This window comes from Labrus bergylta, chromosome 10 (genome assembly GCF_963930695.1).
Source record: "Labrus bergylta chromosome 10, fLabBer1.1, whole genome shotgun sequence".
Classification (NCBI taxonomy): Eukaryota; Metazoa; Chordata; class Actinopteri; order Labriformes; family Labridae; genus Labrus; species Labrus bergylta.
In genome coordinates this window covers 15,467,212-15,494,738 of record NC_089204.1, presented here as the reverse complement: position 1 = coordinate 15,494,738, position 27,527 = coordinate 15,467,212, and the positions used below count along the sequence as shown (strand labels likewise).

The 27,527-nt window shown below is 41.3% G+C and overlaps 1 protein-coding gene across 1 annotated transcript in view; it reads right to left on the bottom strand.

Moving 5' to 3' along the window:
• ehbp1 (EH domain binding protein 1) overlaps window positions 1–27,527 on the bottom strand; it is a 148,424-nt gene that overhangs the window by 11,346 nt on the left and 109,551 nt on the right. Inside the window, exons 19-22 of the mRNA XM_065959780.1 lie at window positions 27,209–27,347; window positions 26,430–26,530; window positions 23,391–23,514; window positions 59–158 (exon numbers count right to left, since the gene is read on the bottom strand). Of these exons, the coding sequence (XP_065815852.1) occupies window positions 59–158; window positions 23,391–23,514; window positions 26,430–26,530; window positions 27,209–27,347 (464 nt within the window). The remainder of the gene's footprint in view (window positions 1–58; window positions 159–23,390; window positions 23,515–26,429; window positions 26,531–27,208; window positions 27,348–27,527) is intronic.

Below are 27,527 nucleotides of genomic sequence, written 5' to 3'. Positions count from 1 at the left end.
TGTAATAACGACCTGCGTCAAGGCAGAATGACAAACAGCAGAAGTGTAGGACACGTACAGTAGAGAGAGCTGGTTCTGTCTCCTGATGAGTGCGTTCTTCTTGTTGACCAACATGAACCACTCCTGCATCATGGCCTCCTCTTCCTCTTTGTTGTTGCCTAAAAAACAGACAGACGCAGACACATAAGATGAGTTACTAAGAAGATAGTGCATCATTCCCACAATCAACAACTGTTCATCTTAATTCCTCAGTTGTTTCCTGGCTCGTTATTTTAAAAAGGCACTCAGACGGGAGTTAAACATTTCTGTGTCTCTAAATAACAGAATCAAAGAATACAGTTCATGCCATGTGCACACACACGAAAGATGATGTAGATAAACTACTCCATAAACTCTTTTTCCTCTACGGAGTCCACTGGATTATCATATGTGTGTGTGTGTGTGTGTGTGTGTGTGTGTGTGTGTGTGTGTTAATACACTGCTCTCCAATGTTCACTTGCGTAAACATTCACATACTTCCCACCGTGTCGTTACAACGTCAATACTGCTTCAACCGGGGCGGGATTAACTCGACGATTACCGTCATGCGCCTTTACAGAGTGGAGCCCCTCTCACTGTAGGGTAATATATATCCCACCAATCACTCAGCGGGCTTTCAGGGGAAAAAAAACAAAAACAAAAACATTTTTCTGGTTCTCTGCGATGCTTCGTGTAATACCTGGTCAACACACAGGGAGCCAGCAAGGCTCAGATGCACGGCTAATGTAAGCTTCGGCCACACCTGGGGCTAAAGCTCTGTGCTGTAACTTACTCACAGAGAACAAGAGGATGTGAACTACTAATAAGGACAACGTACATTCAATGTAAACCTTCAAATGTTTGTCACAAAACAGCCTCAATCAGTCCAGTTTGAAAGAAGACCCTTCTATGTTACGTCAACTTCAATTGGATGGTTATTTTCATTATGAAATAATGATTCAGCATCTACTATCAATGATTTTAACACCGCTTATAAAGAAGTTATTCTAGAATTTGAATCATAAAAGACGACAATCAAAACTGTTTAATCACACACAAACAAGAGACTGGCATAAGTCAAAAATCAAATCCAAGTTAGTTCAGTTTTCCAGTGGAGTTAAATGTATTCCTTCAGGATGATTCACAAATGTTACCTGCTGTAACTTCTCATTTGTTTTATTTAAATCTAGTTTTGTATTTAGTTTGTGCTCTAAGGATGAAGTTTATAGTAATCAACCTTTTTAATGTTAACATATTAGAGTCATTTATTAGTATGCATAACAACATGGGATAAGTCAGTTTCTCGTCACCTCTGTAACGTTGCTAAATGTTCCTTAGTGCTGTGGAGGATTAATGTTGGCTCTATATAATATAATATCATATATAATATCTAATATAACAGAGTATGGTCTGGATCTGCTCTTTTTGTAAAGTGTCTCGAGATAACCATTGTTATGAAAGGGGGGGGGGGCAACTTTTTATCCTCTCCCGCCTTTCATATCTGTCTCATTGCATCGATGTGTTTATTTTTCCTTTAACAACAAATACATTATTTTCAAGCATATTCTGATTTCGTATTTAGACGAAATGCAACATATCTACATCTCCTACAACAAATTAGAGAGTCTGAAAGTGACAGGCATGTCTTTCCAGGTTCATACAAACCTGGAGAACATGACAGCACAGTGAATACCTGTAACAATATTAAGAAAAATGTCAGAGTTTTGTGTAAATATGTAAATATGAGTTTAGGCCCAACAGTAGTAGTGACTAAGTATGTTTAATTTGGGTATGTTAGATCTTTTATTATAATTTCTTCTGTATTTCTATTTGTAATTGTGTGAATAAACTGCTGTGGTCAGTTCAGTCAGCATTGTTGAATGTCTAGAAATTGGGATGTGAGCTTTGTGGCACTAGGGGCCATTTAAACAGCGACAGCAGCACTAATCTGACACTCAGTACGTCTGTGAGAAGAAGAAATGGATAAAAATAGAGGACGCCAGATGAAAGATCATCTTAGGGCTTATGTTCTTATCCCTCGCTGTTTTATTCTCCCTTTCAAGATGGAGGTTTAATAGCTGGGAAGCTACAACGAGCATCATAACAGAATTAACACTAAGAAGATGTGTCAAACTACTTATTCATTGGGAGCCCTCTGAATAATGAATTAGGCACTGTCAAGTTGTAAAGTGTAGGAATTAAATTTGTGTCAAGTTTTGATGATTTGTATTTTCCATTATTTTCTATTCAATAGTGCTTTGGTCAATTCTTCTATGGTTGTCCCAAAATTATGGTAACATTTTTCAGTGATTTAAATCAGTGATGTAATGTTTTAAGCTCAATATTCTCTAAGATTTGGTGATTTTTTATATATTAAAAAGATCACAAACTTCAGCTTAGTTCGAAGAACAAGAGATAAACAGGAGAAATGTTTCTTCTATATAAAAAAAACAAACAGAAAGATACTCGTCGCAGAGGAGAGGGGAGTATTGGGCCGCTGCATCACTGATGACAAAAGGCAGGCGCGTGGATGTGTTCGCGGACACCGGTGAGTGTGTGGACATTTGTGATACTCTGAGCCAGCAGATGTATGTAATTTCATTTAGGAGGGTGGAGCGGGGAGGGGGGGGCAAGGGAGAGAGAGAAAAAAGAACGAGCGAATGAAAGAAAGCTTCAGGATTTAGCAGAATCGGGGGCTCGTGGATTACTGTAGTCAACTTTGAAACGGACGACACTCGGAGGAGGGATAAAGCCGGCGCTGACAGGTCATTGTGCTGCCTCGAAGTCAAATAAAACAAGCAAATAATAATGGCAAATATTAAGCTCCTGTGACATTGTGGCGAGGCGGGCTGGAAGACGAGGAGGGATTATAAAGCTATATCCCCCACCGCTACCCAGCCAGCAGCTTCCAGCCAACCACCAGCCGCAATTTATGAAAAGAGGGAGAGGAGGCGGAGGGAAGGAGAGGAAGGAAAGGAGGAGAGGGGCGAGAGAAAAGGCAAGTCAAAGGAAAGGTAAAGGAAGTAGGATGAAGGAGGCAGAAACGTGTAGAAAGAAGGAAAAAAGAAGAGATGGAGGGGGGGAATTTGGAATATAGAAGTCATGGCTGTGGGAGGGAGGGAGGTAAGGGGGGGAATGAGGGTAAGCAGGTGAGCGATTTCAAAGCGAAAGGGAAAGAAAGGAGGGAATAGAGGGCTGGAGGGAGGACGCTCGACAGCTGATCAGCCTCCTTTCCCTTTCATTCATCCTCGCCAGAGTATACCTTAGACTTCTGATCCTACCTGACTCATAAAGAGATGGAGGTTTGTTTGTTTAATTTCCCAATAACATCAATTCACATTTACTCTGTGCAACTTTAATTCTGTTCTGTTCTACTGTATACATAGATGATACCTATGAGCTGCTTGAATAAATGAAGGCTCCATAACAAGGGTTGATTCCCAGTGGTAATTCTTTTTTTTTTTTTTTTAAATGTTTACACTTGGTCTAATATAATGAGCGTGCCCACAGAATGGCATATGCTAAGAGTGAAAACAACGGAAGGAAAACACTAGTGAACATAATGTCGTATGAAGACAAATGGTGTAAATATCCCTGGCAGGCACCGTTGACACTGTGTCTGTGAATCAAGTCTTGGCTCTGAGAAGCCGTGGAGCCATGCTGGCTCTCTGGGGGCCATCTTGGATCAAAGCATCTGGTGGTTTGGCAGGTTGCATTCTGGGTCTTGTTGCTTGCCTTACACGCCATTTCTCAGTGCTCAGCACTGAGCAGGGCAGAGCAAGCACAGGCCAAACTCAACCGAGACTGAGGCGGCAAATTTGGCATGGGTACAACGTTTGATCAGGACATCAAAGGATAAGTGAAATATGTCTGATACAGATACACTGGGTTTCCCTACCTACAGTAAACTTTATCGTCATAAATATCAGGTCTGACGTTACCTCAGCTATCAATCAGGCCACGATAGTGAGAAACACACAAGATACAATCAACTCAGACATACACACACAACTAAGATACAACTGATACACACATCCTGACAACCCCTCTATCTGATTGCCTGTCTCCCCCTTCTCTTGTTTCACTCTCTCTGTCTCACACACACAAGCACCAATGGGATACAATGACACAAACTGCTGTGTAGGGTGGAAGACTTTTCTTCAGGTATATAAAAAGGTTGGTTAGCAAGGGTCAGTGTGTGTTTGTATGCATCTGATTGATAGGCCAAGAGGGAGAAAGAAAAGAAGCAAAGAAACAGAAAGGAGGAAAGGCGGGTGAAAGAACCTCTATAGCCAAATAAGATTAAGATAGCAATCTGGGACACTGTTCTATTCATTGTAGATAGGAATAATGAAACCCACCCTGAGGTGGTCAAACTGCTGCTGGTGGCTTGTGCAGGGTTTTAATTAAATGTGTTATGCTACCATGCTAGGTCCAAGTCAACGCAAGGAGTAGTTTTAGTGACTGATTGTATTTTTAGTGGATTGTTTTCATTTGCAAAATACACAACATTTGTAGGCAGAATCTAAAACAGCAATGGGCTGGTGCTTTTGTATGATTTGGCAGTTTATCATATAGCAAAAAGAAACTAGCAGGGGGGGGGGGGGGGGGGGGGGGCTTCACATCTGTCGAGCAGGTAAAGATGTGCATTTACACAGTTAGAGGCTAATGCTACAGGTTTAAGATTTGGAACCCGTCTAGGTTTCTTTGTCCTCAACGTGTGCAAACTTCATCATCGCTCAGTAACTAAAGAGCTGTTGCAGTAAGACTACTCAAGATTTCATGAAGAATTTTAATTTCTCTCTTAAGTTAAACTTTAAACAAAAAAAAAAGCAGAAAATCCTGACAAGTTAAAAAGAAAAGCACATAAAGGGCATTTCTATCTGATGAATAGCTTACCTTATAAGATGAGCTGATCACATTTTTGTCAATTTGCCTCTCATTTTACTAAATGTTAAATTAACTTATTGCTCCAGGGCTTATTTTCAAGGGTCAACACTTAGTTATGACCTTAGCTATGATTCAACCTTTCTACCATTTGACCATCTGTCCATTTAAGAACTACACGTATCTGTTGGAATATTATGAAATATGTTTGCTTTTAAAGCGGGGACTCCTACACTTGTCTTCTCCAAAGAAACGTCTCTGTGCCTTGAAGGAGGAAGCTCAGATTACAAGGGGAAAATGAACGAGACAAAAAGAGAAAAACATTAAAAAGCTGTGATCACAGCACGGTCATCTCATTTCTTATCCCACCATTTTGCCATTTAATCCAATAGCTGCTAATCCAATTTGTATATCGGACATGTAAAAAAGGCTGGGAGGAGGAGGAGGGAGAGGGAGGAGATAGAGCTGAACTTCTCTTCTGTGTCCCAGTCACTTTCTGAATTACGGTTTATTTCGGGACGAGCCGCGCTTGTGCCTCTACAATCGTTCTCTCCATCCGAGCGTCAAGCTCATCTGATATCAGCGGGGATCGGGGAGGATGAAAGCCAAAGACGCATTAAAGGAAATGAAAAAAAAGAAGGAACAAAAAGAACAGGATGAACATTGTTTCCTGTGATTAGGTAAGAGCTCGTTAAAAGGCTGTCACTGCAGAGACTTGAATATGCATGACAGGGGCCGGCCTAATCAGAGAAGTCTGTGGCGAGGACGGGGGGGATTGTGCTTAAGTAGCCTGCTGAAGACTTGATTTAATTAACGGGAGGAGAGGAAGGAGACACAGAGAGAGTGAGAGTGCAGCATGTGAACAAGAAAGGTTGAGGTGCTCCCAAATTCAGCATCAATCCTGCATTTGTTTGTTTCTTTATTTAATGCTAGAGGAGGTTTGAAGTTATTGAATTCAAATGCATCTAAGTTAATCAGATATTTAGATTTGAGAGCTTGCTACCGTCTCTCTCTTCTTCACCTTAAACTCGAAAACTCCATTTTTAAAAGTTAAATGGAAACTCTTTTCAGGACAAACATACTCTGAGTGCAAATCAGCAACATTACAACACTTGTGACTTGTGTAAGAAACAACCCCCCCCCCCAATCTTCTCTACATTGCACATGCGAGTCCTCCTGCTCTGTGCTATTCTTTTCTGCTCTCCACTGGAGTGGTGCTGAGGGCTAGTTTTTTTCCAGGGAGGCTTGTACGGGGCCTTTTTAGCCTCCCTCAATGGCACAATGGCCCAGCGTATAGAGCAGATTCCTGCTTTATTGAACCTGTGTATAATGTCTGCTGAATGGAACACATTAACCGATTCACACTCACCTCTTACACTCCCTCCCCCATGGTAGAAAAAAGAGAAAAGTAAAATAAGAAAAAATGAAAGAGAGAGGAAAAAAAAAAAGACCTCCCCTCACACTGACACACAATGACTGCCCTTTCCACCGGTGTCATTTGTCAACCACTGCTTGCTTTACAACTTACAAAAAAAAAAGGATGCATGAGAAGCAGGAGCCGGGTGTGACAGAGTTATGTGTTCAGAGGGATCAATTAGGTCTGTAATCATACACGGGGCTGCAATGTTACCATTTGTAACTAATTAAAAGTATATTAACAGTGGCAGTTCATCTTACAGGAATAAATCCACACTTGTCTTCATTTTAAAACGCAAAGCTCTTGCTATGTTTAAACCTGGATTCCACACAACCTTTAAAATGGAGACTTAAAAAACTCCACAACTTACTTTCATGGAGAGAAAAGGCGACCTTGAAAACTCACGGGCAGACCCGCAGGTTTTTAATATTTCACAAAGACAAAAAAAATAGTGAGGGCCAACACGTAACAATAAATAATATTAACCATGCTATCTTTGCTGCCCATGGATGTTGTATTAAAACCAATGACACGTTTACATCGGTTCAGATTGAGTATTTACAGAAAGATTCATTGCCAATGTTTTTATTTTATAAGAATGTAATCAGGCAGCAATATTTTTGTTTTTCATTGATAGAGACAGACATAAAACAAAAGTCCTGACATGTTCTCAGATTGGGCAAAATGTCAGCGATCAATAATTAGTATTGGTGCTTTGATATCTTTAAAATAGGTGCTGTACCGTTTTGTCATTGCAGCCCTGTCCATGAGCTCTGCTGTAAGAGGAGATCAACTTTGAAAGGCAGCAAGTGGAGCTGCCAAAGCCTTTTTTAATGAGCAACAGAGTGTACATATGCAGCATCTATCATGTCACTGTTTGAACATTTGTGTTCAGAGACCATGTTAAACACAGACGCTCGGTTTGCCCTGCTAATATGTTTCCTCCTCTCAACCCTCATCTCTCTTAAACACACACACCTCCTCGCTCTCTCTTCTACCAGCTCTGCTATGTATACAGAAACACACACATGCACACACACACCCACACTTGGGCAAACACATTTGACCTCAGAGCTAACAGTAGACCAACCTCCAGACACCTCTCATCTGTGGTGTTATTTCTCCACCTTAGAGGTGAAGAAGAGGCGGGGGCTCGGGCAAACAGAGTTCACGTAATAGACTCACTCTGGAGATGAAATGTTCATATTAGGAGTCCTCACTTTGCACACAGACACACACATACACACTATTCTGTTTCAGCTTGTGCAGAGGGATGAAGAGTGTATTTGCCAAAGAGAAGTCATTTATTCAGCTTTCTGTTTTATCTGTGCGCACCGCAATTTAGGTCTTCTCCCCTTATTTCTCTCTCTATGTTATTATTCTAATTGTGTAAATAACATGTGTTTATGACTTAATCTTTAAAAACTGGCTGATCAATCATCTATTAGTTAAAGGTGACTAAAATTTAGACTGATTAACACTAAATCGATAACATTACTGGAGTCTTTTTTTTCTGTTTGTCTAGCAGAACCAGCCAAGCTGTGACAATCACACAAATACAATACTCCCCCCTCCTCCTACTCTCCCCCTCCCCCCTTCACCCCACTCCATCAAATTGTGTTTTTGCCACAAATCAATAAACATTATCAGAGAGTGGCAGACTATGGGCTGGTGGAGGCAGCCTCTGTCTGTTAAAGCCCAGACCCGCCCTGTCTCTATCACAGCCTGCAAGAGGAGGCCAGGAGGAAACAGAGACACACAAGAAAGGTAGAAAAGTCAACACACACACACACACACACAAAACAAGCAACAGGGAGTTATAGAAAACATAAGATGGAAGCAGAATATATGCAGGGGAAAAACAAAAACACAGACATGCTTGAAAAGCAAATCTTTGATGCATGTAGGGTCCTTCAGGGAGTGATTTCTCACATCCAGAAACACAGACAGAAAACTACCAAAGTGAGCAGACTGGAAAAGAAAAGAACCACAGTGAAGTGTTTAACAATAATCCAAAAGTACGGCACTGGTGGCTGGTTTGACCATGACACTCATCGTCAATAAGAAATTAAAAGAAAAAAAAAAATCTATGACGGCGAAAGTGACTTTAAACACTCCCTAACCCATTAGGCAGCTGTAACGCCGCACTATGCTTGTCAGCTTGCTCTAGCTTTAGCGTCAGAAAGTCCCCACTCTCTCACAACCATTTAACTAAGCTCTAAATAAAATGATTTTCAACCTGTCCCCACTTAGCTCGGGGCTGGAAAAGGAAAATCAGGGGGGCCTGCCATACAACCATTTCTCAATTACCATTCTCATTATTGTCACCCGTGTTCATTACCACTATTATCATCCTCTCTTTTCTGTGGCACCCCCACACTTTAGGCTAGCTTGTGTCTGTCGTGTTGGATGAAGAAAAAGGAGAAGAGCGGCAGTATCAAGAGCTTTTTGCAAGGCCAGAGCACTTCAGGTAATTAATATAGCAAGAGGGGGCAGATGAGAAGAGAGGGAGAATATGTGAGTGTATGTGCGCCTGTGTGTGTTTTTGCTGAAATGCCTGATTGGGGAGCTCACCTGCCGATACCCCCTAAAAGGTATTTCATTAGCGAGCCTTTTACCATACAAGCAGAGGAACAAAGCCCCAGTTACGCCTGTCTCCACTCCAACTTGACAGGGCCCTCCAGGATGCCTGTAGCCGTGTGTGGGAAGAGTAAAGAAGAGTGGAAGAGCGGAGAGGAGAGGCGAGGAGAGGCTATCCCCGTTCATAATCTCATGACAAAAGGCAAAAAGGCATCATCCTATTAACAGCGTGATCTTCACCAGCTCATGCTAGCTCCTTTCCATAGGGGGCTCTCTTTTATTATGAAGGTGAGTAGGTGATAGGGAGCGAGAGAGGAGCCCAGTGCCTCCCTATTAGCCCTGGGACAACGCAAGTATGGAGGGGGAGCGTAGAGAGAAGAGACCCCATGCTAGGGTCTTGCCTGGTGCCTTTTTCTATTCTTCAGAATGAGAGCCTTTGCTTAGAGCTTCGGGGGCCGGCTTCTATTAGGCTTCAGTGATACAACACAAAGTGGGAGAGGTTCTTCAATCAATCACCTCAACACCAGCAGTGATGCTCACTGGGAAAACATCTCCAGCTCCACCTCTGAGGATGATTCACATTATTACTGAGCACCACTCCAGCCATTATCATGTCAGGGAGCAGTCATCAAAGGAATTATACTTTAAACATTGTGAGCTGCATCATTACCCGATTTACCTTCATTTTGATTTAGCGTAAAAAAAAAAAAAGAGTGTACTACTAAAAAGTTCCAATAATAATGCACTGAAGGAATGAGTAATTAAATACTACATAAGTGTGTTTCTGGTTTGTGGACATAAAAAATCCTGTACATTTGCGTGGTTGTTTTAGCTGAGCTATATACAAAAACATATTAGGTATGCATGTTTATAAATGAGCGCACTTTCTAAACATATCTGAATCATGTCAAAACTCTTCAAAAAGTTTGACTCCATTTGTCTATATTTCAATCAACTTTTCAACAACTCAAAGAGCTCCTCGAGATCTGTGTTTTAAAGGACTGGGGCTCATCTTTTCCAGTATCCAACAGCAGTACTGCTGAAATAGTTAATAGTCAGAGTGTGGATGTAAGGGATGAGGGGGTGGGGGGTATTCCTAGTAAGAGGAAGAGAGATTAGTCTGTTTTTCTATTTGAGTGTTTTGTCTTCTGCTCAGTGGGGCGCTTGCCTCTAGCCTCAGGTTACACAGGGGAATTGTGGGGGGAAAAGTAGCATGAGCTCTGTTTGTGTATGACAGCAATGCTGGACCTGGTCTTAAAAAGTTTCATGATGTAGAAAGAAATATTGCTCTGCTTTCTTAATTTGTAAAACAGGTATATCTTGCTGTTAAATATACATGTTCATTCATTAGTAGAAATGGAGAAATGTATTGGGAAAATGTGCCGTTAAATGAGCTGTTTAAGGTTAAGATGTCACAACTCAACAGTCGCAGCTATCAAGCTATACCCGGAGCACAGCGCCTGAGGACCCACGATAACAACACAACATCAAACTAGAACAGAAGTATATTAAGGAAAAACTGCAAAATTAAATATGAATGAAATATCAAGACACGCTAAGAGTGGGACGAACATGTAAGATGTGAAAACTAGCCGGGGAAGTGTTATAAAAGTTGAATATAGCGCACTAAGCAGACCTGAACAATGTGGTGTTTTATTTGTAAATAACACCAATGGATTAAACATAGAAGGAATCAGCCATAGTATTATGGTGCATACAATATATTAAGCAATTAAAGACAAGAGCAAAAACTGTAACAATAAAAATCTTGTTTTAAGTAGTACCTGTATGTGTAGATCATTTTAAATTAAATATCTATACAGTTGTGCAGGAATATGCTATAGGTCTTAAATAAATAATAAAAAATAATCCAAAATAAGTGGTTCAACATAATTCATTGTACAGGTGTGTCTGAATAAAAAAAAGGGGCATATAAGCCATAATTTCATACAAATTGTAATACTGAATTTATTGTCGATAAAAACCAGGACAAGACCCAAGACATATAAATGGCATCCTAGTTAACACAAAAGTAACTAACCAACAGATCTACAGTAGCCAAAATTATGCCGCACAAGACTTTGTTTTAACGCAGTTTAAATATAATAAAAGCTATTCTTGATTTATTAACCCACTTGCAAAGTTATTAATGATAAATCAAACTGGAGTACTGCTGCAGGTCCACACTAGTTCACAAACAGGTGACATTATTCACATGGCTCTCACACACTGCCAGTTGAAGGTGGGATATTTACGCCCCTGTTGTTTCTCTCCTGCGATGTGTAATACATGGTGCTGGAATGGTCAGGGGAGTTGTTTTGGCCCTCGATCTGCCATCGGAAGTAGTAACAGAGGTGTTATGGGGGACGACGGTGGCAGTGTGCAATGGCAGAGACGGCAGGTGACGCAGTGTGTTCGCATGCTGTGCCTCTTACCTTTACAAGCAACACTGTAATGCACTGATGCAATGTGTTGGTATAAAGCCATAAGAAACGTGGATTGTTGCTGAATCACGATCTGTAAAGGGCTGCAGATTTAGCACTTTTAAGGACAAATGAACATTTATTCCGCTGTGGAACTAACCATTTATACTGAACAGCCACACTAATTTGCATGAGAGAGAGGATTTAGGTGTTTCAGTTTGACAGAGAAAACTTTGAGGGACATTTAAGGTATTTCAGAGTACAGACACTGAAGAGATGCACTCCTTCCAACTCCAACAGCTCAAAACCTGCTACATGCGCACACACACATTTACACACACCTCCTCTCATCATCATCATCGTCCTCCATTCTCCTCTGTAGCCCAGTAAAAAGCCTGTGATGACCTGGGTGTGTAGCTTATTAACCTCCCCATCAGTTCTTATCAGCCAATGAATAGCCCAGTCATCTGGCCCTCCTCCTGAATCTAAGGGCGAAAAATTTCTCCTCACGTCAGGTCTATAATTCAATCCACACACAAATCATTTAAGGTGTGCACACGCCTCTCTCACACACACACAATAGAACACACACATACACACACAGGAGCGGGGATCAGTGGGAACATTTTGTCAGGCTTGATTCTGGTGGGCTTCCAAAACTGGCGTGGACCAGATGTTACTGAAATTATCAACATTTGGAGGAAACAACAGAAGGGGTGTACATGTTTTGTGGATGTGTGTGTACTTGTGTGCCTGCCTGCATGTGTGTGTGTGTGTCTGTGTGTGTGAGGGCCAGAATAAATTAATGGCTGATTTCTCCCTTTGCTTTGATGGCATTAAGAGCTCTCTTCTTCTCAATGTGCCACGTTAAATGCTTTTCTCTCCTTCTCTTTCCCTCAGTCTCTCCCGTCTTTTTTTTGACAAGCAGGGCCACCCAGCAGAAAGCAACTGATGCAAAACGCCGGAGTAATCCCCCCCTCCATCTACTGCCGCCACCAACTCCACCACCACCACCACCCCTCCCGCTATCTTTAGTCTTTGACACAGTGGCCATTATCTGTGGGATTTAGTTAAACCAAACCTTCATGTATTTGTTAGGCCCTGGGTTCGTTTTCCCCTCTGACTGCTCTGCATGAGAGGGAGTCAGGGCCTTTTTTTCTTTTACATAATCAGTACAGCTAGCTGTAGAAACATGAGAGGGGGGTCTACAATGCCATTTAGCTGAAGGGTGCTCAGACAACACATATCTTTAATTCTACGATGAAATGTGAGACCTTTTTTGTTTTTAACAGAAGTTAAAAGCTTTTAAAATGATTAAACTAGTCCTGATAAATTTTACTTAACAGAAATGTATCGTATAACATATTTGCTCTTTCTTGGTTAATTCAGTCTTGAGCAAAGACCAGGAGAAACACCATGACTTTCAAGCAACATATATTTAATGAAAGTTATAAACTTCTCTTAATGAACACAAGCCGAGATAATATTTCTCAAAATAATTCACTACAGGAACAATCAAACTCTCCTACATCTACTCTGGTCTGTTTATAATAATAAAGACACATTCTTAATATTAAGACAGTTATTTATGTGGTAATTTGTGTGAATAATTATTATTAGTCCAACCTGAAATCAAGAACAGTTGGGGACAGCGACCAAGATTGATTTTCATTGATTTCAGTCTGAAAATAATAAAGTGAGCTTTTCTATATTTCCAGAATGTGGCTGCTTCTACGATCAACACACATCTTTATAAAACCACACTAAACACAGAGGCCTTCCTCTCTGCCACATGCAGCTACAGAGCTAAAAGCACTGTTGTGGAATCACTGTTGAAATGTGCAGATAAGCCAGGGCTCGGTGGGGCTAAGCTAAGGTTAAGCCAGGTGGTTTAGCTCCCTGAGTATGTGTTTACACACACACTGTGGTGTGAACCATTTGGGGAGCTTAAGAGGGGCGGAGAAACACGAGTTGATTTAGTGCTAATGTAAACCTCAGTACCTGTTGAGGGTGTTAATTGGGACAGCTTAACACAAACGTCAGAATACATTTGTAGGTTTCCTGATATGAGCCATGAGTCATTTACCATCCTGTAGGGGAATACACGCTGCAAGAGAAGGCCTTTGTATAATAAAGACCTATTTTTTTTTCTTATCAAAGATAACTGATAAATGTCAAGCACATAGGAAAGAATGAATTAACTTTTGATGCCTGCTCTAAGATATTTCATGATTTGAAGTTAGGTGCTTCAAATTCTTCATTTGATGTATAGTTCTTCAGATTCTGCATGTCGTGTTTAAATGACTTTATGCAGTCTATCCTCTGTGTCACTTCTTTTAAAACAGACACATGATACACTTTGTTGATGTGATTTCTATTTCTTATTCACCGTAACTGTTTTTTGAAGCACTTATTAATTAACTCTGTATTTTTATTGTGAACTTTACGCAACAAAATACCAACACAAATTCCATGGGTTGTGAAACCTGCTTGGCATCAAACTGGTGTCTAGTTTATAAACTGAAACTAAATCAGCTGTAGCTTAGTATTGTTTAGCAGGTCAAGCCACTTCCATGCAGATTATATTTATGAATAAATGATGAAGACATTTCTGAATGAAAAAAAGAGGGGAATGTGAGAGAAAGCAGTGATAACCCCAAGCAGAGGACCCCCTCCCAACCCGCTGACAGCTGCAATCTTTTTAACATAAGTGGCTCCGCCTGCTCCATTAGCAAAGAGAGGGAGGGGTGTGTGCGTGTGTGAGGGATGGTGGTGGCGGGGTGGGGAGTGGGGTGGGGGGGGGCTGGACCCCCCCTGGGGTGGATGTTAGAACAAATTTGAGGGGTGTCATATTACACGCCTTGAGACAAGAGGCAGAGGGAGGCGAGCAGTGATGAATTTGCTTGATGAATTAATCTGTGGACCAGTAATGGCTCTGCTAACAACATTAGTCATCCTTCACACACCTCTTTGCTATGATTCACTTGTCACTCCCTCTTCTCTCTCTCTCCGTTACAAAACATTTACTTCTTCATCTTTGCTCCTTCTGTGTCTCCACTTTCTCATGCTTCTGGTCAATGGCTAAATCATCACCCTGTACTTCACTTAATCAACTAAATATTTTAATTTGTGGCGAAAAAGCCAACACACCTTCAGAGGTGAAGCAGAAAATAAATCCGTCCGGGTTTGTTTAATAAACTCCCTGATTTACATAAACCCTAATGTGTTAGTAAATGTGTCAAATAAACCCCCCAAACACATACTTTTCAGTTTGAAGTCGCATTACATTACACCAACAGCAGGCTGATACAGCCACTGGCTCAAGTCTTGATTCAATACACAAATGCTAAATTACTGTTTAAATAGATATTTAAATGGAAATGCATTGGGAAAGACAGCTGTTGGTATTTGTAGCCTGGAGTGCTCATTACAATGGGAAATGGGGAGGAGTGTGTATGGGGGGTGATGACAACGGTAGCATGGCGAGCAGCTGTGTTAGCAAGTGAATGGTGTAATTACTGGCCAAACCTCTGTCATTAACCTGCATTGTCGAGTGCCACCACAGACGTTACCATAAGAAAGAGTTGATTAATTGACTGCATGGTTGAAATTCAATTATGGGCCAGAGTTTGTTAACTGAATAATTATCATACACATTAAATAAATAAGTTAATAAATATGCCTGTTGAATCTGAGCTACATTGTAGCTATTTCATTATTGTTTTAACTCCCTCAGACACAGAAGAAAGAAAGTTGAGGGTAAAAATGTCGTTAGATGTGGAGCAGTGAGGTCGAATAAAATGGACATATTCACTTTGCAACCGTAACATTGATTAAAAAAAAAAAAACATCAACTATCAAATAGTTCAGTTTAAGTGTAGCTGAATGTGCAGTCTGTGAGTGTGTGTATGAAACAGATTCAGTGTGACTTGTGTATTCAGTGCTTGTGTATGTGTACATGACGATGTGTTTGGCAGCCTGCAGAATAGTTTGCTGGCCCGCCTGCTGCATGGTGTCTCAGGCAGAGAGGCGGCTGATGAAAGCATTGGCGGGATGCTCCAATAAAGAGCAGATTATCATAAGCATCCATTGTCCACCTCCCAATTCTTTCCAACAACCCCCCCCCCCCCCACTAACCCCCTCTGCTGAAAATGTTAATCGTCCCTATCGCTGGCAGGCAGAGGTAAGGAGATGTGCCTGAACCAATCAGAGCAAGTTTAACTAATTTAGAGGAAAAGTGAAATAATAACAGAAAAATAGCATCAAGGGGAAATAATATTAAACAGAGAAATGAAGATCTTCTACCATTATTCATCCACAACTTCTGAAACGGCTACACCCTCTCCCGAAAAAACAAAACAAAAAAGAAAAACTCATCCCCACCCGTTGACTCCATCCACCCAGCTCGTTTTATCTGAAGATTCTCAGACAATGCCTAGAGGATCCCGTTCCCTAATCTTCCTAAAAATCCCTCTTTCATCCCCACTGTTAAAGAATGTATGAAAGGCTGACACCGTGCTGGAGAAAAGGAGGAGGGTGGGGGGAGTAGCTCTGCACATCTGGGAGTGAGGGTGGTGTCACTGTGCTGGACTGAGGAGGGGGGACAGGGAAGACAGAAAGCGCAGGGGAGGCAGGAGCTCAGCATTGGTCATTTGTGCAGAGTCCTTCAAAGTTCACTAATTAAATTGTTTTGCTGCTCAAACATTCAAATGGGCGAGGAGATTAAGGGTATGCGCGGGAGCGGGAACGGGTGTGTGTGTGTGTGTGTGTGTGTGTGTGTGTGTGTGTGTGTGTGTGTGTGTGTGTGTGTGTGTGTGTGTGTGTGTGTGTGTGTGTGTGTGTGTGTGTGTGGAGGGGGGGGTTAATCTGTGTTCTGACCCAGTTGAACCTTGAGTCACACACACAATTTCACACAAAACAAAAAACTCAAATCCTTTGTTTTGTCCCCTCAAAGGCAAGAAAAAGGCAATGGGTTTTAAAGGAGTGATCCCTAGATTTATTTTCTCCCCCATAGGGAAAGAACGGTACATTTGTTCCTGAAGTGAATTCAAGATGACCACAAACACATTCCACTGCGGCCCTGATACAAAACAATGCGATTGAAAGTGAGTGCTCTTTTTGTATCTCTGACAACAACAACAAGAAAATGACCAAAGGCTTTGAAAACGAGCACATCTTCTCTTGGCTGTGTCTATCTCAGGTGCCATGGGCTTAGCTTATGAATTGGCTGTGTGATCATGGATAAACAATAGTCTCAATCTCTGTGCTCAACAATCTAAATTCACACAGAGGAAAAGCCTTCAGCATAGCCTGTGGTAATCCTCAAACCTAACTTTTTTTTTTTTGACAGATTCAGAGGGAGTGTGATGTTGGAGGTTTAAAGTTACTAGATCAAAACACAGAAGAGGAACTTGAGCAGTTGTAAAATGTGGCACCTACAGAAAACAATGTGTACATTTATTTGAACTATTAAAAAAACAAAACCACTCTCCCTCCATCTTTCAGCCTGTGAACTGAGGAGGGTATTATAGTCTAAACCCTTTTTCTTCTGTCACTTCTGAAAGATTAGACTGGTTATCCCATTAAAGTTGGTAAAATGCCATTCTTGTGTCTTCAAGCTCTCGTGTAGGAGGTCAAGATGAGTCTGTCTGCGCTTACAAGGCGGGCATGGATGTAATCTGCCCAAAGTTACAATAATTAATGTTAAGCTTCTTCAGCAATACGTTTGTGAAAGAACTGGCCCCGATAATATACTTAAAGCTGCACACGCTGTTTGTGTTGCTGCAACAAGACAAGGCAGTGCTTGATGTGTGTGTGTGTGTGTGTGTGTGTGTGTGTGTGTGTGTGTGTGTGTGTGTGTGTGTGTGTGTGTGTGTGTGTGTGTGTGTGAGTCCCTATGCCACTCACGTAGCTCAGCTTAAATCTTTAGTCATACTATAAACTGATGCTACCACAATGCTGGATTAGGACGACAGGCATGGGAAAAGGAGTGAGAGGCCGGCTCACTTGGTGGTGGAGTCAGGGAAATATGAACGTTTACACATGCACTCTGACAACGATGAAGGATCCTGGAGGGAACAAACGCCATCAGCCTGGAATATGGCTTGAAAAGAATCAAGTATTCAACATCATTTCAGACATTTCACCTATGAAAGTAATATTTCTTGCATGCGTCAGTACACACACTTTAACATACTAGATGTTCACAAAGTCTGCATAAAGGTTCTTTTTTTCGGGTGCAGTTTCAAATATAGCAAAGTAATGGTCTTAAATCACATACTCCCTGATAATAGTACAATTAGATGAAATAAAATATTCCAGCAGACATTAGTTTGCTGTGATTTGGAGCCACAGGTTGACATTAAAGCCTCACAATCCTCCACACAATCCCAGCAGCCCTTTCTAGATGGAGGCATTGACAGTCCAGTCTGTCTCTTTTCTCAGATACTGAGGGGGATAGGCTGCATGTGTAAAGTACATTAAGCTCTTGCTGGATCCCTCCTTGTGCCATTCTCATCTCGTCGCCTCGCAGACACAAAGGCAGATTAAAAGAGCGCACGCCATAAAAACCCAGTGTCAATCTTATCGGCGTCAAGTGCAATTTTTAAACATATGTTAATCTGGGGAAGCCAAAACTCATTCTCTCCTCTCTCTGCTTGTTTATCTCTTATCAAATGCTCAGTAGGTGAGAGGCGGCTTTACGGTGCGGCTAAGTGCCATTATTTGGATAATTGCGTCCATTGTTGCAGGTTATACAGCTATTGGAAATGGGAGGTGTGTGTAAATAGGTGCAGGGGCCAGGTAGGGGGTGGTTGAGATATATTCAAACAGAGGCCAGGGGATTTTCTACCAAGACTACATGACGCATTTGAATGCTTCTTCCCAAAGCTGGATTTTCAATAACTACTGTGTGATATTTTTTTTCGGTCTAACAATACCTTTAGAAAACTAACAATGCCAAGGTCAGAGGCATCATATGAATGGGAAGAAATAGAAACACACAAAGGATGAATTGGATATTAATTCTAATACAAATCAACCTGGTGATAAAACCAATTTGAATGATGCCGTCAAAAGTTTAAGATATTCCATTTGTTACTCTGTTGGACATTTAGCCAAACGTTAACATGATACCTACACAAGTTTTATATGAGCCTAAAGAGGAAAGGCACCAGTGAAATAATATTCTAGTCAAAAATGATAACGTGGAAGGATAGCAGAGCTTCTGTTGTTCTTATATAATCAATAAACTCAGATACAAATATTTGGTCTGTTGCAGGAGGTGAACATTCTCCTAATGTTGCATATGTGAAGGACAGTGCTCCCAGTGGTGCAAGAATAACAAGTTCATTAGTCGAGGGGGGGTGCCAAAGGAATTCAAATTCCCCCCCGGCCTGGGACTGGCCTCTGATTGGCTGGCTGCGTCGGCATGGTGAGACTCATTAGAGCCCAGCAGTAATTAAGAGTTGTTAGAAAGTGAATTCTCTAACCGCAGATTAGAAAATTAAACTATTTACTGATTACATATTAATAGAAGACAACAATGGCGCCTGCCATAAGCTTGGAAGGCAACCAAGGAATAAATCTGTGTACTTAATTACCATAAACAATGGGGGCATAGAAATGGAGTTTTATGCACACTCCCTCCTGTAATGTGTCTGATATCAGAAGACACTTGACAATTCTTGTTCAATTATCTCTATTATTTAATGTGCTGTGAACTGCCTCTGAGTAAATAAATTAACCACCCCAATTACTTGGGATTCATCTGGGGAGGGCCGCCGCGTAATAGAAAATGCTGCATTGTGCCCAAACCAGGGGAGAGGGAGAGGGAGGGGGGAGGAGAGGAGATGTGTGGAAAAAAAAAAGAGGGAGAGAGCCGGGTGAGAGACAGAAGGCAAAAATAAAGATTTGGAGGGATAAAAGGAACGGCGCAAATAAGAAGTGATGCAGAGAAGCAGAGAGGATGGAAGGAGGAAGCATAAGAGAAACAGACAAAGCGAGATGAAATCAAATTAAGAGAAAAAGAAAGAAATCAAACGTTTAAAAAAGTATGAGGATAAGTTACTTGAAAGATGAAGAATTTGAAATTAAGCTACATAAAAACTATTCTTTGTGGGTAAACATTTAAACATGCACCCATGAGTAGAATGACAAACTCTGCTTGGAGAATAAACGATAAAAAGAGGTTGACAGAATCACAAAGCAAAAGCATGTGATATCAAAGCAGGGAATATTGAGGAGCAGCAGAGCACAGTGGATCTTCCCAGGCTTTCTGCTACTGGAGCAGAGAGATGAACAATCAGTCATGGGTCAGTTGGTCTGTCTGTTCACATCTGCCCATCAGTCCTGCAGCGTGGTGAGCAACCACAGCATCACTGCACACTGAGCTCACCCAGACCTACGTAAGAGGACTGAATCATATGATCATATGCACCGCTGTGACTCCTAACCTGCTTCACAAGTCTTCTCTCTGACTATGAACAAAGTGCATAAACCTGTGGGTATAACTACAAGTATTAAAAAGATGCTCTGATGTAAATTTGGAGATACACAATCCTTTAGAATACAAAGGGTTCTAAACTACTGCCACTAACCACTAACAAGTACTTTATTTTACAGTTCTTTGAATCTCCTAACACGTAAAACGCATCTTAAACTTTCTGCCCACTTCACCTCTATGTCTGAATGCTGAGCCATGCTCCTCTTAATTCACAAACTTTCAACTTCTTGTTATCTAATCTTTTGTTGTGATCACATCTGAACGGCGGCTCAATTAAAATAGCTCAAAAGAGCTGATTTCCTTTCTTCCACCCAAGCTTTCCTCTTAAAAGGCCTGCACTCTCAATGCTGCCTCATGTTAGGTTTGATTTATTCAATTTATCTGCATTAGTAACTATCTATAAATTAGAATAATCTCAGAAATAAGTTTTTTTGTTTGTTAACTAGATTGTGCTACCAACTAATTTCCATCTCTTGTTCCTAGACAGGTAAATGCCATGTTTGGAAGTTCATAAAAACATTCTGAAGTTTGGATTAAAATAAACGAAAAATCATACTGCCCAAATACTATTTGGTTAAAATCTGACTGTATATAACTTTATTTCTGCTGCTATATTGTGTTTTAGAGCAACTGTAATGAACAAATTTCCCTCTGGGATTAATAAAGTATTTCTGATTCTGATTCTGACAGCAGATTGTGTGAGACATTGCTCTGTGTTTTCAAAAGGATGCTGTGGAACCGTTCCCATGTGTAAATGTTTGCAGAACTGTGTGCTGATTTTTTGAAGCAGAGTGTAATTAAAGAGAAGTCTGCATGCTCAGGTAACTTAACTTTTCATCCAGACAGAGAACATGATCATAAAAAGTTCGAGAAAAAACACATTTACTTTTCTACTGAGATTTGAAAACTATCTAACTGAACAGGTGATAAAGTTTTCATATATACGTAGCATCTGTGATGATTTGCAGGTAGCAAAGCACAACACTTCTTATGTGCCTGTATTTAAACGCATTAGGAGCTTTTTCAAATGTACATGCGGAGTAGTGGAGTTTAAGTCTTGGTTTACTTTGGGCAGAGACACAATTGCAATGATTCAGTCTGTGAGCTGTACAAAAAGATCCAACTGCATGCTGGCATATTGGTGTTCAATTTTAATCGGGATCATTTCTTTAAATTCATCATGATAGGAAGACTCAAACGTAACTTTTTTTTAGCAGCCAAGGAAAGATCTCATTATGATTCGAGGAAAGTCCTTAACTTTTACCTCTTACTTGGGGCATGTACGAAGACCTCTGGACATTTGCCAGCAGAGTCAAACATATAAACATTTAACGGTAGCTGGTGGTAATTTCTGGCTATGTCTTCTGGTAAAGTACAGACTCCAGCCAGATGTGACTGATCAATACCAGATGTTTTGCTTACAGCCAATCAGCCTCAGCTTCAATCAAACTCTCTGGGGCTGGGGAAAAATATCTATCATCTATGACAGCCTATAGAAAGGTGACCTCAGTAGCCGAGGTGATAAAGGTTACTTTAGTTACGACCTGTCACTTGCACATCTCACTCTGATGCCTCCAGACCTCGGCCTAAAGGTACAATCCATAACCTATTGGATGAGTCTCTGGGATAAGTGCTGCAAAATGAGATATGGAAACAGAAATGCACTTTTCGGAAGTGAGAAAGGTTTGTGAGGCTAACTTTTTATTCCCGTGCTGCTGGGCAATGCCAGTGTGGAATCAGTGCCAATTTCAGAATGCATTCGTTTTCATTTTCCAATGAGCCGGAATATTGATCAAAGTTTAGCATGGATTTTCTTATAGTTAAAATACTGAGGTTGAAAAAAGGTAACTGAAACATGTTTTGTCCCTTCTGATGAGTATACAAGGTGCAACACTGACCAAATGTGTGACATTAAAAAATGTAGGAGATTTATAGGATAGAAAACCCATCATATCACACATATTTTGTACTACATCCTCCATTTTTCAGTGTTGACTTGTGTAAATCACATTTTCTCGATATCATTCCCCACTGATTTTATAAAGGGGTGAAAAGCTACCAAGGTGAATTTCTCTCCCTGATATCCTTTTATTATTTTGTCCTCGTCTTGCCTGTTGTCACCCTCTTCCGTTTTCTAGTGAATCATATTTTTCTGGAGGGGACTGCAGGTATATAGGTATATATATATATATATATAACTATATAAAGAGAAATCTTTATGGCTGAAGGTGTTTGGAAGTAAATAACCTGGCGTCTTGCTGGCTAACGGCCGGTTTATCAGTGGGTGAAGAAGAAGAAGGAAAAAACAGCCCTTCAGATTGACACAATGGCACGCGCTCCGACAGGGGAAGAGGGCACAGAGGCAGGGAGGGAGGCGCAAGAAAAGGAGGAAAGCAAATACAACAAACGGAGTGGAGATAGTCTCGATATCAGAACCCAAATGGGATGGGGATGGGGAGCGCAAATCCCACCACCCCAGTTTGCTTTTCTAAAAACCTCCTCTTCTATCCTTCCTGTGTCGCCTTTATTTAGGATTTTGGGAGCTAAATCCACCAAGGTAGATACTGAAATATCACAAAAAGCAAGAGAGCTGCTACTAAATTACAACAGGAAATACTGTAGTCACACTTTCAGGACATTTGCACACACAGATTTTACACGTACTGGAATCGTTTCCCCCCCCCAGCAGCATTCTTGGATGAGTGGTAGGATGGTTTAGTATCACAAATGAGATGCTATTCTCCAATTTCAGTTAGGGACTTAACGCAGCCAAGGCCGCTCTTTTGGCTCGCCACACTGTCTCATGTCTTAACAAGGCTCTACCCCTGGCCAAATCTTAAATAAAAACCTTCTGAATCTGGCTCCATACGCCTAACCAGATTGCACTTTGTATGCTCGGGTGTGTAAGCATTTGTGTGTGTCTGTTGTGGATTTGTGAACTGTGTCAGTGCTCTTGTTGTGTTGCCCCGTCCCTTTTTTTTTTTTTTTTTTTTTTACATTTCTTTTCCTCTCCCTCTCTCCTCCCTTTAACTCACCCTCGTCTTTCCTTATACAGCATATCAATGAAGGCCAGATATGTACTAGGGAAAGGAGGGTGTATGTGTGTAGCCGTGCATGGCTGAGCGCACTGTTCAATAGTGTGCAGGCTGGCTGGCTGGCTTGGGCCGCGGCTGGCAAACGGCTGCAGAGGAGACTTCGGCTGGGGCTCCGCTATCGCACCCAGTTATCGTTTCCCCCATGAAGGGCTCCCTTATCACCCCAGCCCAGAGAGGTCTCCCTTCTTCTCCCATCCCCGAGACACACTCCCTCCCCATCCACCCTTTCCCTCCTCCTTCTCCACCTCCTCCTCCCCCCCCCCCCCCCCCATCCCCTCCTTTCATATCCACCCAGCGCTCCGTCGTGCAACATTCAACCGAGAGGGAGGGAGCGGGGGCTTCAAAGATTCTCTCTCACACAAACACACACACACACACAAACTCCCAGGGTGTACATGCGTGTGTATGTGCGTGCGTACGCTCAATTTGCCAAAACAGTTTTTCCAGTGTAATTGGGCTTGGGGTACCTGTGTCCATGAGATAGCGCAGCCTCTTCTCCACGCGAGCTGCTCGGGCGTCTATGTGCCTCTGCTCGCTCTCCAGTGCAGACAGTTCCCCAACCACATACTGACTGGTGTCTTTGAACGCCTTCTGTCAACCAGAGAGAGAGAGAGGGAGAGAGGGAGAGAGGGAGTGAGAGTGGGAAAGAAAGAAAAAGAGAGAGAATTGTTATGAGAGAAAAGGAAAAGTGGTGCAATATAGCATTAAACAGAGACAGAGAAAAAAGGCTAGAGGGATGAGACAATAAGGATGGAGATAAACACACGTGGAATGAAACAAAAAGGTAACAAAAGAAATGACAAGAGAAGATATAAAGCAAAGAAATGAGGAATGCAAGAATGTATGGGCAGTGTCTACTAAATATCCATACATACAATAAAGAGCATGTGTAGTTCAAAATAAGAGATTACACTGCAGTTAATGACGAACTGGTGCTGCTTCTTGTTTTTAGGGGCTCATTTCTGAATTTCTCTCTTACAACATCAAAACTACTCCCTACTGTAGTAAAAAGAGCTTTAAGAGCTTTAGAAACCTAGTGAGAAGACATGTGAAAGGAAATCCTAATTCACACCGAACTATCAAGATAAAAGTTACACATTTGTAGCAAATATTCTTGTATATTAATTGGTCAAATAAAAAAATACAACATTTCCGACTACATCCAGACTGAAGTAACCTCGATATATCGCAATCACAAATAAGATTGACACATGCAGAAAATGTCTGCTCAAAAAAAGAGTCAAACCAAATCCAAAAAAACATGTGCACAGAAACAGTGTAACTTGTAGGATTTGCTGAATGGTGTTTTATGTTATGAGACCAAACAGGTAGAGAACTTTCAGTCAACCTATTAGCTATAAATGAGAAGGGCTGTAGTGTCGCCTGCAAATGTCTAAACCAAGGAGAAAATGTGCTTAAATAAAACTGGTTTACAAACAAGAGTTGTGTTCATGCCTTTATATTGAGAGTTAAAAAAAAAAGAAAAAAAAAAAGACTTAACTGCAATTACTTTGACTGAATGAGAAATCTCCACAGCTTCACAATATGTAAGTTGAAATGTGTGTGTTTTTTTTTTTTTTTTTTTTACCTTGAACAAATATTGGGCCTCCTACTATTTGAAATTCTCACAGTAACTGGGCTATGACAAAATACCTCTCCAGCATCACAGGCTCTGAGCATGCTAGCTCAACGTGCCGTGAGCAGTTAACACCACTGCGCTGATTAATCAATAAATCATTCACATCCCTAATAGCACTTTGATCCTAAATACACAGTCCAGTTCTATCTCATGCAGTTGACAGCCAAAGCTCAATCTACAATCAATGATAATATTTATGGTGACTTCACCAAATAGTCATCTCTCACTGAGTGTTGGCCTTTCATCTTTAAATACTAACTTTTCAAAAGTGGAAATCCATGATGTGGCAGGTACATAGTCTTAAAATGCTTCCTGTCTTGAATATTAAGGGGTTAGTGGTAGAGAGAAAAAAGGGATTTAAAGAATTCTTTCCTAAACATGAACACATTATATAACAAGTTGTTTTAAATCTGAAATAGTTATTTTTGCAGAATAGTCCTTGCCTACCTGCAGGTTAAAAGTCTCCCATTACCCACACATACACTTTGCCCTTTCAGATAAGTCTCATACACACAAACGCCTATACATACTCAGACACACACACACACACATCACTCTACGACCAAATGCAGTGGTTACACACTCCATTTCTGACCCCTCTTCACCTCTGTCTCCTGGCTGCTTGCTATTCTCTAGAGAAAATGCTCTGAGTGAGGGAAATGTTTATTCAAATTCACTACTGAGGCTGCATCCGAAAAATATCTCCATTTATTGCTGATGCACTTCATTTTTCTTAATGGGAAGGGGAACTAGTGAGCAGGAGAAAGTTTTTTTTATTTTTTTTATTCCACCCAGGCCAGCACTTTATCATGTACTCTGTGGCTCTGTGCGTGTGTGATTTCTGGAAGTGTGTGCGTGTGTGTGTGTGTGTGCAAGCGTCGATTCCCAACAGCCCTCCCTCCCTCCTCCTCTTCTTCTTGCGCGCTCTCGCTCTATCACCATATTTTTCCTTGGCAAATCAATTTTACACATGATCAGCCCACTCCCCTTGCCGCGCTCGGCCCAGCCGTAATTAAGAGGAGGGAAATTACCATATATATTATATTAATGCAAACATCATTCAGCAGGTAATTCTTGGCTGATCGGGATAATGGAAAGGTTGAACACCCATTAACCCTGGGGCCCAGGCACTGGGAGGAGGGTGTTTGTGTGTGCGTGAGTGTGTGTGCGTGCATGAGACTGGGGTGGAGGGTGCAGGGTCGAGGGTAGGAGACTTTGCTTGCGAAGAGAGATTCACCTTGTGGTCTACAGAGGCATGCAAACTTAAATACACACTAGCTAAAATTACAGCCTACTTGTAGACACAGTCTCTGTACGCTAAAGTTCAAACACAGGCTGAGAAGTGTGTGTGTGTGTGTGTGTGTGTGTGTGAGAGTGATTGTGTGTGTGTATACACTTGAAGGACACGTAGGCACACAGCTTCTTTGCAGATACATGCACACCTCTAGATATCTACCATTGTAATAATTAAAATGGCAGTCTATTAGATCAATACTTGATGTCTGTGTGGAGAAGAGAGGACAGTAGAGAGGGGCAGTAAGTGCAAGAATGTGTGTGTGTGTGGAGAGGATGAGAGGGGGACAAGGTGAAAAGGAGGAGGGAAATTTAAGCATAGACGGTGCAAAGCGAAGAGCTCAGTGATAGATTTATCAAAGACAATACAGAACAGACTAACAGAAAGCAGAATAACAGGAACATTTCAGTGACACAACATCCTACCCCCCCCCCCCCCCATTTCCTTTTTTAAATATAGAAGTCCTCTCATTGAACGGATTTACCTTTTTTTTTTTTTAAATTTCATTGATGTCATTCTTTGGAGAAAAGTATCCACTTATAAGTTACGTATGGCAAAGAAAACCAAACAAACCTCCTCTTCAAACGGTCGGCGGATATCAAGCTCTGTAGGCGAACCTCCATCCTCCTCGGCCCTCCTCAGATCCTCAGGGACAGACTTTTGTCTCTTCACCTCTGGTGGAGTGACGCCAGAAAGAGTTTAAAATGGAAAAAGTACATTCACCGTGAGATGCATGTAGAAGTTCAGAGATATACTTTAGTCGTGTTGTTGATCTAACAGGACATGTTATTGTGGTTGAGCATGCTTACAGCAGAAGAACCCTTCGAGAACAAACAAATTAATAAAGAATTGTCATCATTAGACTTTTTGGCAGTTTTATTATCATACTTTAACAACTTTAAATAAAAAAGCTGGATATTCTGATGTTAAAAAGGCAAAAAAGTGTCAGATCCAGTTCCTACAGTGAATGATGAACTTTTCACATCATCTAAAAAAAAGTATTAATATGACAAATATGAGTTAAGAGGTCAGGACTTTCACAACTTTGAACACAAATTTGAATTGTTTATGTGTTTAGACCTGATGAAAAAAACAATTGTGACAATTTTTTAGTAATGCCCCTGCTAGTTTAAAGGGTTGTGCATGTCCTTCCTGTAACCTGTTCTCAGGTGTGAATAGCATTCATGCAAGTCAAGTAGTGCAAACATACCCTCCCTGGGTAAATAATGCACATGCATTGTGTGTGTGTGTCTGTGTGTGTGTGTGTGTGTGTGTGTGTGTCTGTGTGTGTGTGTGTGTGTGTGTGTGTGTGTGTGTGTGTGTGTGTGTGTGTGTGTTGAACTGTCCATCACCTGGTCGAGTCTCCACATACTGGCTGAAGGACTTGAGTTGTGTTTTCCTGACTGCAGAATCCTTGTTGAAGACTACCGGGCTACGCAGCCTCTCTGTCGCTCTGCGCAGACGCTCTGCGCGCAGCTCCTCTGCATTATTCTGTCGAACACAGAGAGAATGCAGCATAAACAGGTAGTAATTACAGTAGACTTTTTTTTTTATTTACATTTACCAAAGTGCATTCAACACAAGCTGTTTGCAATGATCTAGTGCAGAACAAGACAAACTGTATCCTCCACTTGCTCAAATCTCTTGGGACAAATAAGAGGTGTGAGTACA